Source organism: Eleutherodactylus coqui, chromosome 8 (assembly GCF_035609145.1).
Source record: "Eleutherodactylus coqui strain aEleCoq1 chromosome 8, aEleCoq1.hap1, whole genome shotgun sequence".
Taxonomy (NCBI): domain Eukaryota; kingdom Metazoa; phylum Chordata; class Amphibia; order Anura; family Eleutherodactylidae; genus Eleutherodactylus; species Eleutherodactylus coqui.
The window spans coordinates 30855293-30873668 of NC_089844.1; the positions used below are offsets into that span (position 1 = coordinate 30855293).

Sequence of the window (18376 nt, forward strand, 5' to 3'; positions counted from 1 at the left end):
CTTCCCACATTTTGATGTTTTGCAGCATGCGACAACCCGACACAAAAACCTAGCAGGTCTCGCGATATGCCCACGACTCGTGAGGTTTTATAGCCCGTGTATGGAGCCTTCCACTCTGTTGCATTGCATGAAAACTCAATTTTCGTGTGGTACAATACAACTTTGACAGCAGGCAAATCCTACTTTTAAAGCCATAACCCAAGCCCTAGCTAAAGGGAAAGACAAAAAGTGTACATCACCTTAGAAGGGCTGTCAGGCCAGCATCTTCGCCCCAGTCCCCAGCACTATTCTCCTTCATCTCTCCTGGACGGAGATTCAAAAATCCCCACCTCCTGGAACCGCTGGCTCTGATTGGCTGATGCTTAGCAAATCACAGCCAGCGCTCGATGAACCAATCAGTCATTTATCAAGTGCTGGCTCTAATTGGGTAAGCGTCAGCCAATCACAGCCAGCACTTTCAGAAGGTGGTATTTTTTAATCCCCGGCCAGAAGAGATGAAGAAGAATAGTGCCAGAATAGTGTATCCTTTTTAAAAAAAAAAAATTTCTGCAGCTAAGCTTATTTTCAGGGTAGGGCTTATATTTCAAGCCCTCCTTCCCCCCCCCTCCCACCCAAAAAAAACCACCCCCGCATGTGGTGCTACAAAGTCATGCGACTTTGTAGCGCTACAAAATCACGGTATTGCTGCGAGAAATTGCAGCAATATCGCATGGATCCACAATGTGATATCCCTGCTATTTTCTCGCGGCTATGTAGTGTCGCCCGTGTAAGTGGGACCTTAATGACACTAAACAAGAAGGTTCTGAATATTTAGTACTTTGAAGGATCTGAGGAACCCAGAATGAATCCCATAGGACAAGGTAATTAGAATAAACGTACATAGTCAAAACACAGTCTGATGCAATAACCGCATGCAATCAATTCCCTGCGCACCCAACAGCCGCACGATTTAGCCACTAATGCATCAACCGCTGTAGGTGGACGGGTCTTCTGCCACATGCAGTGACTGCATCATCAGACTGTACCAAAATATAACTATGTAGAGTATCTTTAGAAATCCAGATAGGATAAGTCTATTTGGTCTTTTTTTTTAACCAAACAGACAAAAAAATGTATCCATGTGACTATTACATATGTGCACATATACAGTAAGTCACACATAAACGTTAGAGACCATAAAGCCATAGGCTCTTCCAATGTACACGAGCCAGTGCTGCTGTGCACAAACTTTACATGGTCCTCGCAAGGTCTTTGCCCAACATATCAATTTATTCACATTCCCCACAAAAGCAAAAAAAAATTCAGCCCGTAACAATGACAAACACACAAAGCTCGTTCGTAATTAGCACTTAATTAGTACCAGGGAACAGATGTTGTTAGAGCTTCAGCAGCCACACAGGTTCTGTAAACAATGCTTATAAATCTAAATGAACGTATTAAGCGCGATGCGCCTGTCAGCGGCGTCTAGAATAAATATGGAGAAGACCGGTCTGCAATGTGTAGATTTACAGTAGTACCTCTGCACTATGCGGCAGGACTCTTCAGCAATACCGCAGAAACAGGCTATATACCAGAACAGTCACCACTGTTGTCACACATTGTACTACTAAGCATGGTTTAGAGAAGTCCATGACAAAGTAGATCATTAAGAAGTTCACAGTAAGGGCCCTTTTACATGGAACGATTATCATTCATTGGATTATGTGAATAATTTGCATGATATTCAAATTACATATTCAGTGTAAGCACGGCAAATGATTGACTGACAAATGAGAATTTGTTTGCTTCTCGTTCGCACATTGTTGTGTGTCAACACATTAGTTGTTAATATTAACTGGTACACTATGTGAACGACTAAACAAGTGAGCGGAATATAAAAGGTTTATCTGTTTAGATGTTTCAGGAATTCAATGAATGGCTGAGCTCTGCATGTGATTGGCTGAGCGCTCAGCCAATGAGACCAGCGCTTTCTGAGGGCGGGGATTTTTCAATCCCCGGCCTCCAGAACAGAGAAGATGACTGCCGAGCCGGAGAGAAGAGCCGGATGGCTCTTCTAGGTGAGTATAATTTTTTACAACTAGGGATGATTTTCAGGGAAGGGCTTATATTTCAAGCCCTTCCCCGAAAATCATCGCTGCAGAGGTTGCCTGCAGCCCACTGCTTTCAATGGGGCCGCAGCAGTGTCAACCCCAATGAAAGCAATGGGATAGCATCACTGAGTTCTGCCACAACTATGGCAGAGGATTGCTTTATCTCTGCGGGGGTCAAGGAATCCTCTGCCATAACTGTCACAGCGGTGGCAGAAGTCCACGATGTACTCCCTATGCTTTCAATTGGGCTGCCGCCGGCCCCATTCACAACAATGAGCAATACTGCAGAGTGTTGAGACTGAAAAAAAAAAACCCGCAAATGAGTATGATTGGTTGGATAATTATCGCTCTCGCATCGCAAGAAAAAAATATCGCTAGTGGGTAGGCACCCTTAGTGGGATGCAGAGGCGTAACTTGAAGCTCCTGGGCCCCGATGCAAAACTTGGAACAGGCCCCTCAACTATAATGCTTTACTTTTAGTACTGGGTTCCCTATATGGAGAAGAGAGGCCTTATGGGCCCCCTAAGGTTCTTGGGCCCAGGTGCAACCGCATCCCCTGCATTCTCTATAGTTACGCCCCTGGTGGGTTTAGAAGAACCCAAGTTTCTGATCTTACTAATTAAAATTAATCATTGGAAAAGTCACCTACAATTACTTCTACTGAACTGTACGGTCACATCTTTGATCAAACTCTATAGTATCTGCTCAATGTGGCCGTTCTCATCAAAACAAACACCTGACTTGGCAATGATGAGTAACGTTTTATCCGACTGTAGAAGGAAAATGTAGTATTACAAATTGCCCATTAAAATGAATGAGCAACCATAAAACAAATTGCTGGGCCAAGTCCAAAGCGAGAGTCACCTCTACCTAGTGACGACTTCCATCATAAAGGAGAGTCCCAAGTGGGTGATCTCTGCCTGTAGGACATCTACTTGCTTTCATATGCTAGAGACTGGGGTAATCTACACAAGTGGGTTGTCATTGTCTTGAAGTACCCCTCACTTATGTAGCTTCTAGAAGTATGGAGATCCAGCCATGTCATCTGCTGCCTATAGTTTCTGTTGCTAAATAAGTGGTCCCTAAAGTGGCAATTTCCATATGTTCCGGGATGACCATTGTAACGTGGAAATATCGTGACATGAGACCTCAACTGTACGTAAAACTAGGAAATAGTTCTACCCTCCATAAAATGCCAACTTAAAAAAGAAAAAAAGGGGTTAAAGAAAAAAAAAGGCTTTGGCATTGTAATTTGAATACAGTTTAAGTCATGATAGTCCCAAAAAGGACATTTTAGTAGGAGTGGTCAAAGATCAGTCCTAGTGAGGAGCGTAGATGGTACACTCCCCTCATGAATATTCTTCGATTACTCTTATTAGCTAGACAGCGTCATATTTGTCATGCTATTTGGGCTAAAAGAGCAGCGGATCTGTCCATGTAATAAAGGAGTGCATACACTTAATAGCTATCGGCTAAATGTTCTGTCAGTCAACAGCCATTCTTCATGACTCCGACTCAGCCAACTGTGTATGTGTTGTCAACCGGGAGAGGGGAATAGGTAACGGCTGACAACGGCTTATCTCTTGAGGAAACAATGGGTTGACCATGTTGAAATTCAACAGCAGATAGGAGGGGAAGTTGGCACAGTCTTATCACAAGGACTGGCTGATCCCGTTGATATTAGTGGGTTTAACCAACTTTTCTCTAATGGGCACCTTAAAGAGAAACTGCCGGCACCATCTCACCCAGAGGCGTAACTTGAAGCTCCTGGGCCCCAATGCAAAATCTGTAACAGGGCCCCAAATTATAATGCTTTATTCATAGTACTGGGCTCCCTATATGGAGAAGAAAGGCCTTATGGGCCCCCTAAGGCTCCTGGGCCCGGGTGCAACCGCATCCCCTGCATCCTCTATAGTTACGTCCCTGATCTCACCCCAAAAAACGGACTTCACTAGCCAGCAGGGAATGAAAAGTCAATCACTTCTTATGCCCTCTCTTTTCCTACTGAGGAAATGTACCTCTGCAATTAAATTACAATGATATCCCGCATCATATGCAAATTAGGAGAGAAGAGTCAACTGAATGTGAAGAGTCAAGCTGATTCATAAGCTGCTGTACTAACCACACCCCAGTTATCCTAATAGACAACTCATTCTATTCCCCATTACACAGGAAATCCTGTCAATCCAGGCGTGGTTACTTTGGGGGCTCATGAATCCATATAAGGGCTCATTCATAAGGGGCGTTAGGCGCGCAAAATCACGCGGCTATAAGAACCAATGGTTTCCTATGAGAACGTTCAGATTCTTTCACCTGAACGTTCCCAAATGAATCCATTAGTTCTACTAGCCACAGGATTTATGCCCAGCGTGAACATATCCCGAAGAGTGCTTTTACATGGGACGACCTGTAGGGTGCCGAGGCCAGACAGGTTTTCCCAGAGAAGATCATTTCTGTGCTTTTGGGGCTGGCCAGGGTTCGTTTTGAACCCTCCCGCCTCCATTCATAGTAAACAGGCAGTCTATCACAGATGAACAACGGCCTGTTTACACGGGTCGATTCGTCATTCAGTCGTACATGCATTTCGACTGAACGATTACCATTCAGATTCTCACTGATTGCGGGAATCTGAGCAATTTCTCAGCCCATGTCTTAACTCTTCTCGTTCGGATGACTCTTCTCTGCTGATTTGCATAGAACACAGAATAACTTTGCAATCTAACTGAGACCATTAGGAAAAGAGAAAGCATTAGAAGGGAGTGATTTTTCATCCCCTTACAACCAATGCAGTCAGTTTTATGAGCGGGACGGTGGTGGCAGGTTTCCTTTGACATAAAGCAGCATCTTCAGGTGATAAATCTGCTTTAGTTCTGTCAGTGCTTAAAAAATTGATGATTTCCAAATTTTCTTGTATGATGTCTTTTTTTGTACTTAATGACATTTGTCTATCTTTTGTGCTGCATTTGCAAAGGAACTAACGTGTTTCCCCGAAAATAAGACAGTGTCTTATATTACTTTTTGTTCAATAAGGTTTAACTTTTTTACATGTATAGCTGCCTGGACACTATTTAAATTGACTTTTTAAATTAACTGTTAGCAGGACTTAATTTTGGAGTAGGGCTTATATTTCAAGCATCTTCAAAAAGCCTGAAAAATCATTTTGCATCCTCAAAAATTCTGGAAAATCATGCTATGTCTTATTTTCAGGGTATGTCTTATTTTCAGGGAAACAGGGTATGTGTGTAAAAAAAAATATACAAATATATAATAAAAATATAGGTTGAAGAAAAAAAAAAAGGTTTCGTATTCCCAGATTTGTGGAGATGTAAGCATCTGTAGTATATATGACTGTCATACACCTTAGAGCTCATTCACACCGGTGTTCAGTCTGCATTCAGGCTTTCCATCTCACCGCTCCGTTTTTTTGTTTTTTTTTAAGTAGAGAGACAGAATTAAAACACAATTATACGCCCCCATGGCGATCTATTAAAAAAACCAAAAACATTCAAATCAAGTGGAAAGCTTTCAGTTTGCTTGTGTTCCATTAGGTATCCGTTTTACCTAATAGCGCAGTCTGCGGCACTATTTGTTTTAAAAAACGGAGCAGAAGCGAACGGAAAGCCTTCCATTTGCCAAAAACATTGAAATCATTAGGGAGAAAACCAGAACTACTTAATTGTGTTTTAATTCCGTTATGTTCCAAAAAGAACAGAGAGAAGGGACGCCTCATCAAGGGCTGAACGTTGGCGTGAATGAACCCATACTTTTTGAATGACCATATTGAATTTTATGGTGTTTAGTAAGACTTTGTTAAATACAAAATTTAGTCTTAAACGTAAAATTTTCCAAACTTTTTTTGTATATTTTATTTGCAAAGTTGCATGAAGGCGCCACGACTGTAAAGTACTAAATTGGACTTTTACATTCTTCAGGGTATTTGCGTTCATGATAATATATATTTTTTTCCCCCATGACATCCAATCTAAGTTGTTGTTTTTTGTTTTTTTTTTAAATAAAAGATGCCTAGCATGCTATGCTACTATGTGTGTATGTAGACATTGGCGTAAGTGGTATGTCTGAGCTCAGCATAATGTGTATGAGAGTGGCCTTAGATGCACAAAACTTTATTCAAGTACAAAACGCCTTTTGTTGGCACTTCAAATGCTGCGCTAGACACTGTTAAATGCCTTAGTTGATTTCAGTGGGGCTTCTCAAGACGAGCGTTCGAACGCGGCGATTTTCGAACGCTGTCTGCGCTATTTTTGTGCATTTTGGGTGCTTTTTAACGCACCTCATCACCCATTGTAATGAAGGGGTGTATTAAAAGACACTGTCAAATGCGTTTAAAAACACGTTAAACATTGCGATTAAAACGCCACGCTTAAACAGACGCCTGTGTAAGAGTAGCCCAAGGCGTGCTGCAGAAACTTCTGTTACTGTTCCATTCGTTTGATTGGGGCCTACAAAAATCCATGCACAAGCTGCAAAAACAACCCCATTCACCTGGATGTAATGGATTTGCAGTAGAGCGAAATCTCTGCAACCGACCCGCTTTGTGTGCACCTTTACAGGGATGGTTTGATTTTAGGCCCTGGACTAAACTAGAAAACAACCAAAAACTTTTCTATTATCATTAGCTACCTGAAGTTTGCAGAATGTAATTTTATATAGTAAAGGACGGTGAAAAAAATGCTAATGTGCGGCAATCACAGGCAGATTTTGCACTAAAATTGGCAAATCTGAATGCACACCAACACAACAAAAAATATTTAAAAAAATCAAAAGTGGGGAAAAGTTTTTATAGTTGCGGTATTTAAATCGCAGTGATGTAACAATAAATCACAGATATTAATATCTTCTATGAAACAAAAATATATTTTTTCTAAACTTCCCGACAAACACATTGCTTTGATGGCAACACAACGTAATATATGCAGGGCAATAGAGCTCAGTTGAGTACACACGCACACTCCACATTAACTCCAGCACGCACACACACACACACATTGCATCCAGCTCACATACCCACATTGTTCCTATCATTACATCTAATTGGTAAACATGATTGTGGAGCTGGGAGAACAGACACTTAACGAAAAGCAACAAAAAGGGAAAAAATGAAGTGAGAGAGAGTGTGCAGACCCCAGGGAATTACCAAATCAATTAACAACTAATTCAGGATGTAATTTCCGGATTGCCTCTTAGCACAAAACTGTATCTTTAATTTCTCAAGCAATAAGCATCATCCAGAGAGAGGGCTCTAACACACACTGACGCTTCAAATGAGTTTACAAGTATCTCTTTTTGATTGGCTATATAACATTATTTTCTTCACAGTTCGTTGACACTGCTGCCGAGTGCTTGGAAAGATTTAATTATACTGGTACAATCGTTAGCAGCTTTCAGTCCCATCCACAAGGACTCGTAATGAGTCTCTGTGACTCAACCAACGCTGGGTGACCAAATTATATGCGGCAAAGTGATACAATTCCGCTCCTAATGGGAAACTGTTTATGGGCCCCATTTAATAAAGATTTGTCCCAGAGGCTCTGGCGCGAGGCACTGGAAAAAAGACATACAAACTTCTGTCCAGAGATCTGATCTATCTCCGTTGACAGAGGGCGGGGAGTGGAGGTCTATCTAAAGTCCTGGAGCACCGGTCAACAAAGCAGAAACACTTGGCAGAAGAAAGTCGGAATTTCAAAAAAATTTTTATTATTAGGCATTTCACAGATGTATGAAACATTATCACTTATTAATACACTAACATCTACTAGTTCTTATTCGAGATCTGCTATCATTTCCAAAGCAGAAATCATTAGGGATGTGTGACAGTACTAGTGCATTGTGTGACAGTACTAGTGCATCACAGAAAAGCACTGATCTCCCCCTTTTTTTAAAGAGATGAAGAACACCTGAAATGTATCCCAAAAAACTATCGCGTGCTCCAAAGACCTGCAATGCAGGGAGGATGTGAGGACACATTAAGGTTTGTTGTATCAATACATGGATTGCAAGCTCTGTTCTCCAGTCCATTGTCACAGGATGTTTTTACATTCGAGGGCCAATCCAGAGGTATGGGGGGGAGAAGCAGACACCCCGGCAGCTGATACCTCTAGAGCCACCTCCCATCTGCCAGCATGGATCTGCATGTCACCTTCCTTGCCTCATTTGTACCTCATTAACTGCCTCTGACTTAACAAGATTTATGCAAATGGCACCAGAGGAGCCTCTGCCTCCCACTGCAATCAGGCGTTCTCTATGCACGGCTCTCTGCAGCCAAGAGACTGAGAGAAGTCAATACGAGAGAGAAGGGAAGAGCATATATGTTTATAGATCTTACTTTACTACAAAAAAAGATACAAAAAGGAGAACATGTTACAATACATAAAGAAAGAAAGAAGCAAATGTATCAGTTTTCAATTCCATTTCCGGATCCATGGAGGAAAGGAGTTTTATGAACGGTACCTAAGACGTCCTTTTTAAACATTTCATCGATGACATAAGTTACAAGATGAAAATGCAATATTAGGCTTAAAATGTCTTAAGATCATCGTTTGGTAATCCACTATTGGCACTATTGTCACCAACTTCTTGCAATGTGCAGAATAGTTACAGGCTACAATGGCTGCAGAATGTCAACTGCCCCCAAATAATCAAAGAGATGCTGTGGGTCTTCCTTCTGCCACAGAGACCTCATTGATAAATTAGTTCACAACTCTGGCTGCCGAGGACGATGTCTAATGATCAATTTATCAGCTTGAAACACCTTTGGAAAGTTCCATGCTGTCATAATCGGTGCTCATCTATACGGCAGCATCAACCTATACTACAGAAAACCCAAACTCCTGTCGAGCTCTTAAAGACTCCCTGATGTCTTCTCCGGCAGGAATCACAAGTTGTATATCTGCTTTCTGCCTCGTTATGAAGCTCTCGCACTCTCTCTGGATCCACACCAAAGCCTTTCCTCCTTGTTAGGCTACTAACGGCCTCTCATGGGCTAACATTTCCAAGCCTCTGCTCCTGCTGACTCTACCTCGTTCCCCCCCCCCCCCCCTTTTCCCTCCGCGTCACCAGAAAGGATTAATTAAGCCCGTTCATTAGGGCTGTAAACGCTCACTCGGGTAATGGAGGCCTAAATGAAACTGAACCTAATCAAAAGGTACAAGTACTTCATTAGCAAATTACAAACAGGGTCTTGCAGCTGACACGTTCAGTGTGGCTAATTGCCCATCGGCCGTCGGAGGGGGGTTCAGATTACCAGCCAAATCAAGCCCGTGCGTGGTTATCAGAGGGGGGCTCCCAATCCCCCAGCAGACAGGCGCAGAGAGACCCAATCAAAGCGTTCTGCACAAAGGCGTCACTTTGAAGCTGCCTGGGCCTGGATGCCTCCCCCTGAACAGCTCACTTCATTAGGGCCTGTTGTCACATGGCAGATCCCCTCCCCCTCTCACACCACCTCTTTATCCTAATGATCCCATTTTAATGTGCGCAGGATTCGTGCCTAATTGATGTCAAGTGAGCAACTCTTCCACATTCGGGGAGGGGGGCATCAAACGCGGTGCAGAGAGCGGGGGGCTCGGAGACGAGACCCCGAGCGTGGGCTCCTCTAATTACACACTGGAGCCTGGCGGAGGGAGGCGGAGGCAAGGAGGAAGCTTACCTGTTTAATTGGTATTGCTCGCCCGCTGCCGATGCTGTCTGCTCTGCTCTCTAGACCTTTCTTATCTTTGTCTGGGTCGCTCCCTTTTCGAGACTGAAAAGCAAAAGTTCACATCCCGTTAAAACCTCCACAAACACAGAGCGTCCGCTCTCCCGGCGCGCCTCCCGCCCCCTGTCAGAGCAGGCGGCTTCATTTAATCTGCCGTGGACACAGAAATAAGAACAGCAAGGTTAGATTGCAAGCTTCGGCAAAAAATAGTTGCCTTCCTGTACCCAGTCAGCAAACTATTCATTAACCCTTCAGCAACGTTGCCCAGAAACTCGTTTCCGAGACGCGTTTCGCATTATATTAGCAATGTAATACCTACCTGGCGGGTGATGAAGTGGATGACTGTATATGATTATTTAGACATTTTGCTTCCAATGCACTTTTACAAAATGTGACTTGCTGAGAGATTTAATGCAGATGTCGATGGTAACATTTTCATAAGCAGGTTACGCCGAGGCCGCAGATTTAAAAACGGGCCTTCTGTAAATTTTTGGTGGCTACGGAATTAAATGGCTGGCTGTCCTGGACATTCTTGTGGTCCAAAGTAGAAGAATTAACAACCATGTACAACAAGAATTGTATTGTATAAATTCTCAAAATGACCTATAAAAATATTGGTCATGGTCCACAGGTTAAAAAAGAAAAATTAAAAAAAATGGCCCATCCCCAAAGTAGGTCTAAAAGTTTATCGCTACTTGTCAATTGCTTATTGGCAATCCCTTTGCGGGAAGGCATTTTGGCATCGGTGGGCCTGTTTAATATGGTTGAAAGATAAATTAATGCCCAGATTGATGGGGGCCATCTGCAGCTATCTGCAAACAAGCACATTTATACACATGCTGATAATGATCCAGTTAATATAATCTAGCATATGTCATATGCTGTTTGATTAATGTCATCACTAACATACCTGATAATCTGTTTGGGCTCAAGAAACTACGAAGATCACTAATTGGATCAAGTCAGGTTGGGTGAATATGTTCAATAGACACATCAGGGAATGCTCCCGGGATACATACACTGGAGGGATCTTGTAGGCTATAGCTTATCTTGTACTTGACTAGACTTCCAATATAGGAGCACCCACGCTGTACACTTCTTTCTTCTAATGGGAGTCAATGGCAGATGTCTACATCTGTAAGCCTGGGTTCCCACACAGCGGAATCCCGGCGGAAATCTCGCAGTTTGGCCGCAGCGAAAAACTGGGAGATTTCCGCCAGGAGAAGCGCTGCTTCAAAACTGGCGGCACTTAGCTCTTCCACTGCGTCCGGCGCTCCCATAGAGGAGAGCGCGGCCGCAGCAGAGGAAGAAAAAGAATGAGCATGCTGCAGCTGGCTAATCCACGCCGCAGTGCTGGCTTTGCCGCGGCGGATTTGCCGTCCCGTGTGAACGAGATTTCGGAGAAATCTCGTCCACATGGCTGGCTAATCCTGGAATTAGCGGCCACAGACGAATTTGCCATGGTGAAATTCCAGACGGAATTTCCGCGGCAAATCCACCCCGTGTGAACCCAGCCTAAAGCAGACCGTTGCATGTGACCGGCATTAGAAAAAGCAGGCGAGCAGCCCTGGATGCAAGTAAATGTTGGTTTTATTCCAGCAATGTAAAGCAAACTACAACCACATGATACGCTCGTATACGGCTATAGCTGTACATAGCTACATATGAGGGTTTCACATTGGTTGTAGTTGCTTTTGAGATAAAAGTGAAGTTTTTACCATCCAGTGCTGTCGTGTTATCTTTTAGTTTCCTTACATGACTGGCATATTCGCCAGAAGTTTTTCCCAAAATATAGGTCAGGTGTAAAACCCAAATGTGGTGGGAACACGGTTTAATGGGGTGTCCCACCGAAGTGAAAGGGAGAGAGCTGCAGAGCCCTACCGACTCCTATACAGTGCTTTGGGTTTTCTGGCGCACTCCAGCACCTTCGCATCAGCTGATGGGTAGGAGTGTTGCAGCTATTAATGAAATGTCGTGAAGATAGATGGTCAATAGTTTTGTGCTTGAAAACCCCTTTAATTTCACTGTCATGAACATCTTATGCTAATGGCATAATAAGATGAGCTGCCAACCACATTGTCTACTCTTTGTACAGTTTACCAAGTTGCTGAATAGTATTAAGATCCAACCCTAAACTGTTTATTTGGGGTATCAAATAAAAGCCAAGCCTAAATCGATCTTGGGCCCTCACCAATTTTTCAAAAAAACAACATAAAGGAGCCTGGGCATGCTATACAATGCCTCGGCATGGAGTCCAAACCTTACTAAGAGTGGCCATACACATTAGACACACATCTGCAACACCCACTGATTTTGGAGGGACTGGTTGACCATCTAATGTGTGTGGAGGGTGTCTTAATTCTCCTCTGGGTAATATGCAAATAAGGAAGATGGAACAATGCCTCTGCAGCGCCACCTATTGGATGGCAGCATTCCTTTAAATCAATGTACAATCCTTTATACAGATCTTAAAAGACTGGGAATTGTTAAGACCCGTATAAAAGGTTGTACATTGATTTGAAGGAATTCTGCCATCCAATAGGTGGCGCTGCAGAGGTATTGTTTCATCTGCCTTATTTGCATATTACTCAGAGGAGCACGCATGGCTTTATAAGTCTCCTCACTCACCTTCTCGGTGCTCTTCCTAAGGAGTAATGACACCCCTCCCAACTAACCCTACTTCACTTGCAGACGTCGAAGAAAAGAAGGAATGGCCATGTTGGATTTTAAAATGCCCAATTCAGAAGGTCACACAGCAGAAAGAAAAAAGTTGTGGTTAGCCATCAACTCTGGATGTATTTTAGAAAGAATGGGGCAGATTTTCCAATATGGTCTAGGCTGCATGCACACGAGCGAGTCGATTCGGAAGCCGACCCTGTGCCCAGCCAGCATCCTCAGGTCGGACATGGGCAGTACAGATTTTTCTTTCTTTTTTTTTTTAATTCCTGTTTTTTCAGCGTAAACCTGTGTGCATTTACCCTAAGACAGTCTAGTATAAATTTGCGCCATCTAAGGGTGAATGCACACGGGTGGATTTAAATTGCGAAATGTGGAACAGGCGACTGCCTCCGGATTCTGCAGCAAATGGCGCCCATAGCATGCAATGCAAAAGTGATTCTTCATACACACGAGCAGAAACTAATTGTGGTTTCTGCTTGCGGATGAAAAAACGCAGCATGCTCTATTTTCCTGTGGATTCCCCACAGACTGCTACCATTAAAGTCAATGGAAGACGTCCAACCCGCGGTCCATCTGCAATTGACATCACGGACAGGCCGCGGATTCCGCGAGAAAAGCAGGATGAGCCATACAGACCATTCACAGTACAGAAAGTAGAAAATAAAGGCCGATACGAGCGGATGCCGCTGCTGCCAGGGCCAGAGTCAGCAAGCGGAGTCCGACCCGCCCGTGTGCAGGCGGTCTACATGTTTCACAGTGGCTCATGCTGAATGATGAATCTGTAAAATCTTTAAATTGACAGGTCTAATCTTATACCACCTATTAGTTAGCTTAGTTTACACCAAAAATTGTACCAGAATTTGGAGACATGTTAGCACCCAATGGCACCTTTAGACCCCGCCCCTTTGTTTGTGATGTAAATAATCTACGACAGTTTTGTGGTGCATTTTGTAGTATTTAACACACAGGGGAAGATTTATGAAATAGTCTAAAAGGAAAAAAAACTGTCTTTGTTGCCCATTGTAACTTATTACAGTGCGCCTTTCATTTTTCTAAAAGGACTATGGGCAATGAAAGCTCCACTCTGATTGGTTGTTATGGACAGCCTTTATTTTAGACAGTTTCATAAATCTCCCCCATAGCTTGGTAAGTTAGTCTCTGAAATCAGTACCAGACGGTGTTATCATGGCAGCTTTGTGTATTGTGCCTTAACGTATTACTACACTTTTAAAAACCTTTTGACTGCCATAGTGACCGGTCAGAAGTTTTGATTGGTGGAAGTGCAGCTGCCAAAACCCTGATGGATTGCTAAAATGAAGGGGCAGAAGTATCCATTCAAGCATTGCGCCCCTCTGACTGTGAGCAGTGTGCGGACTCAGACTTACTATTGAGCCCATACACCATCCCAAGGAGAGCGGCAAAGAGCAGAGTGATCAGCTGATTGCTTCTGCCCTCCTTGTGTTAGCCATCAGCACCGGGACCCCATCCATCCAAACTTCTGAATTGTCACTATGACATACCAAAAGTATTTTATTTGTTTAATGGGGTCATGCAGGGTTTGACTTTACTGCCCGATTATACTTATCCCACCATGTACAGGGAGATGCTGAACATATGTGATGACAAAAAGCATCACAGGCGTAGCCCTCATTGATTTTAATGGGAGCATAGCAGCCTATTACACTTCCGGCTCTGACCCCAATGATGACAGATCCCTGTCAATCAACTGTTGATGAGCTAGCCTGAGGATTGGTCATCAACAGTTCATGCCTGTAAAAGCTAGCATGGTGGCTGCCTGCAGCCACCACTAGAGGGAGCTCAGTAGCTTACTGCATACTGTTCTATGATCGGGCTTCAAGTATAATTAGTTTACAGTTTACTTTTAAGCTCCCTCTAATGCAGGTAGCCAGCAGGTTATCTTTTAAACTCACATATACACAGGTGATTTGGTGCTCTGTATCAGAAAGATTGAGTTCTGACCACTATAAAGGCATGTTAAGATTTTTCTATTCAGGTTACCAAAAGCACAACCGTATTTAATGGTGGCCATTCACTAGGACGGAGGCTTTGCTACTAGAATTAGACGCCGTGTACTTTATGTTCAGACAGTGGCGATTTATGAAAACGATGAAGAGGAAGATTTCTCACTCCAGTAGCCAATCCTGACAGCTCCACCCCATTACTTAAACTGTAAGAATCCCTGGGGATAGTACATCAGTCCATACAAATCCTTTCCCATCCCCATGGATATGTATGACTTCATTACTAATACTATTATTATTAGTATTTTATTTTTTAATGAAACAAGCTAATTGTTCTTTAAATCCGGCATTATGTGAGTTTTGGCAGGTCTGGTCCAGCTTGTGCAGACAGAAAATGATAGACCCCTTTTATAGACAATCTAATGGGAATTTTCTAAATTATTCAAGTCTTTTGATTCATGCTGCCACCTGGTGGAAATAAGTGTGAACTGCTAAAATCCGTATGTTATGTGAAGACGGAATATCCAAACTATTCAGCGGTCAGTTGTGTCCATATTGATATTTAGTGATAAGATGTATCCAAGACCGGCTACGGGGAGATCCTTAAAAACAGATTCCACAATTACTATAAAAGGCAAACTATTATGTCACCTGTATCCTTAAAAGCCCACTAATCACCTTGAGCTAGATGGCAGGCGAGTACGGTTTACTTACCGTGAACAGGTTAGACCGCCGTTTTGACTGTTTGCGCACTGGAGTAGGTGTACTGGCCGTTGGGGGGACATCGATTCGCAGCTCTTTTTGACTAGTGCTGGGAGTGGAAGGGACTGACGAAGAATAGTCACTCAGACTGCCTCCTCCGTTGCTTGTCTGTGCGAAAAGATAGTATGAGGGCGTCACAAAAACATACCACTGAGATAAAAGTAGAATAAATGTAGATTATTTCATAAAGTCTGATAGCAGGCATATACTTGGAATGGTCAAAGCAGTATGCCGAACTCCATATGGTTTGTCGACAACGGTGGCAAGGCTTTCAAATGTGAATTCTCCGCTACGAATTCCAGAATATCTGGAAATGCAAATATTGGACACTACACGAACATGGACAAACTATTGTGGGGGTAAATAATTAGTACCTGGCTAATATGTACGGCTGAAACTTGTGCTGAGCATACGGATGTGTGGCTGGGGGAGTTGGGGAGAGACTTGCAAGGACCAATGGAGAGTTGCTGCTTCTTACGTGTTGCTACAATCTTCTGGGCAACTGCAACAAATGTGGAAATAAGGAAAGAGTGAGCAAACATAAAACAAAGATTATAAACTGAAGAAAAGTAACAGAATTAGGCAAAACAAATTCGAGAAGGTCCAACGAATTTGGAATGTAGAATTATAATTGCAATGATATCAATTCGGTAGAAGGAACGCAGGAAGACACGAAGCAACAAAACGGTGGCGACTGACAGCCCTTATAACGTAGACTATCATTATTAGTAATCATGTCCACTTATGCAGACTTTTTCCTCTTTGGCTACATGATGGATGATTAGACTTAGGGCTCATGCATATCCTTATTCTCCAGTAAGACCAATACTTATACAATGCATACATAAGGGGTCTGCCAGAGAATGCCACAAATTTCAGTCGAAATACATTCAAAATGTGACAGGGAAAAAAAAACCTGTATGCCTCAGCATGAAATCAAAGGCATACGGAGACACAGTGGAGAGACCTCCTGGTCTACTATGGTAGCCCAATTACGGCTCCGTACAAATACGTGCGCCGGTGCTAGTGGCAATAATATTTATCACCATGATCATCATTTTTCTTAACCAGACTCTTCATAAATGTATTTATAAATATAAATAAATACACTATTTAATTGTGTATAGCAATAGCAACAAGAACATAAAGAAACGCCAGACATTCCCCAACGCTAGCGAGGGAAGTAAATGGGGCATATACCATATCGGCAACTTCAATGTCATATCACGCTGCACAAAGCTTGTAAAACACCCAGACCTACATATCCTATACATGAGAAGAGCCTTCCTGAAATGTAGCAAAGGTTCCGATGATAGGAGCCTGTACCTTTAATAGTGACATGAAAGCCATACATAGTTTTTTTGGAACACAGTCCTCCACCCCCATTGCCCCCTGAGCTCTGCTGGGCCAGAGCAATGAATCCTACATTAGCCATAAAACATCCCCCCTCCCCAAACCTGACACTGTCTCCTGGCCTCCCTCCCTTTCTCGCAACATTAAAACAAATTTATCTTCATTTATGTCGCAATTACCTCTCCGGGTTGTTAATTTGCTGGAAATGGAGCTATTCTTTAATTGCTCCTATTAATGGGGGGATTTAAATGTGCTTGTAATAAGCTGTTACCTTCAGTATGGGACAAAGTCACCCACAGCAGATCAGGAGAGAGCACAATTCTCCGGGGTAACAAGTCTATACCTCCACAAAATAGGGGGAACGATTAAAACTCCGGAGGGTTTGTCACATAGACATTAGGGCATGCAGAAATTGGTCCTATAAGGCGCTGCCGTGCATCAGGTGTCCAATTTAAAGGGTTAAACTGGATGCTATCCACGGTCTGCATAGGGAGAAGGGAGAAGGGGGAAGTTATGCAAGATTTATTTAGCAAGGAGTGCAATGCAGACACGGGGGTCCTCTGAATCCCCCCCTTTCCTTGAGCGGGTGGGCTCTACACGGCACTTGACAGCGTGGCCCCTCTCGCCCTCCATTCCAGCATAGCGTTAATTTACAATACGATTATATTAAAAATGTAAGCTGCCTTTTCTCAGAGCAATTTTCTTGCTAAACGTCTGTTTCCAGGGGACAGATCTTAGAGATGAAGCTCGGAGCGCAGGAGAGATTTATAGCCGAGGAGGAAAGTCCTCCTACCCCTGATCTAGAGAGCTGATCCTAATAGCCCACGTTTATGGATTTATATGGCACTTAATGGGAAATTGCAGCAAAATAGGAGCAGAGTCAGCTGGAGACAGAATGTCACACAAATACGCAATTAATATAGTAGCCGGCTTCATAGTAATGTGATCTAGACAGACAGCGATGGATATACTTATGTATGTGCGCAGACAGACAAGTAGAACGGACATTTAGAGAAAAACTTTAGGGACTCGTTTATCCAAAAAACTGTCTAATAGCAAGAATGTCCTTGTTGCCCGTAGCAGCCAATCAGAGTGCAGCTTTCTCTAGAAGAGTTTAATAGCTGAAAGCTGCGCTCTGATTGGTTGGCAATAAGGACATTCTTATTATCATACAGTTCAGATAAATGATTCACACAGGCTATAGACTGCACCCTACAACATATAGATAGGCCACGGCGGAATTTTTTATCCCCCCCCCCTTTTTTTAATCCCCCCCCCCCCCTTTTTTTAAAACTTTTTTCAAAAAGTACAGCAACAAAGCCGCGACTCAACTGCAAGATGTGAAAAAAGGACATCCCTGTGGGAGCAGTTGCGGCATGCTGTTAATTGTGCACAGAGGATAGGGCATCAATATCAGATTGGTGGGGTCTGCCGCTCTGGACCCCCAATAATCAGCTGTTTTAATAGGCCATGGTACTCGGGGGAGCACCTCTTCTCAGACCTGTGACATCAGACCCGTGACATCAGACACTTCTCAGACCCGTGACATCACATTTATGGATCACATGGACTAAGAGCAGCTCTGTCCCATTCAAGTCAATGGGATTGAGCTGCTATCAAATGTACAGCTGCTATCAGATGGACAATGCTGTGCCTGGTAAGCAAAGAAGTGGCAGCGGCGCTCACCTGAGACCCATGGCCTCTTTAAACAGCTGATCCACAGCGACCCCAAGTGGTGGACCCCCACCAATCTGATATTGGATGACCTATCCTGATCAGAAGTCATCAAAATCCTAGTC

At 43.2% G+C, this 18376-nt stretch overlaps 1 protein-coding gene across 2 annotated transcripts in view; it reads right to left on the reverse strand.

Moving 5' to 3' along the window:
• Positions 1–18376, reverse strand: part of AGAP1 (ArfGAP with GTPase domain, ankyrin repeat and PH domain 1) — a 384937-nt gene that overhangs the window by 121589 nt on the left and 244972 nt on the right. For both annotated transcript variants that reach the window (XM_066575407.1, XM_066575406.1), the window contains 3 exons: positions 15599–15726; positions 15177–15332; positions 9754–9846 (listed from right to left, as the gene is read on the reverse strand). In XM_066575407.1, the coding sequence (XP_066431504.1) occupies positions 9754–9846; positions 15177–15332; positions 15599–15726 (377 nt within the window). The remainder of the gene's footprint in view (positions 1–9753; positions 9847–15176; positions 15333–15598; positions 15727–18376) is intronic.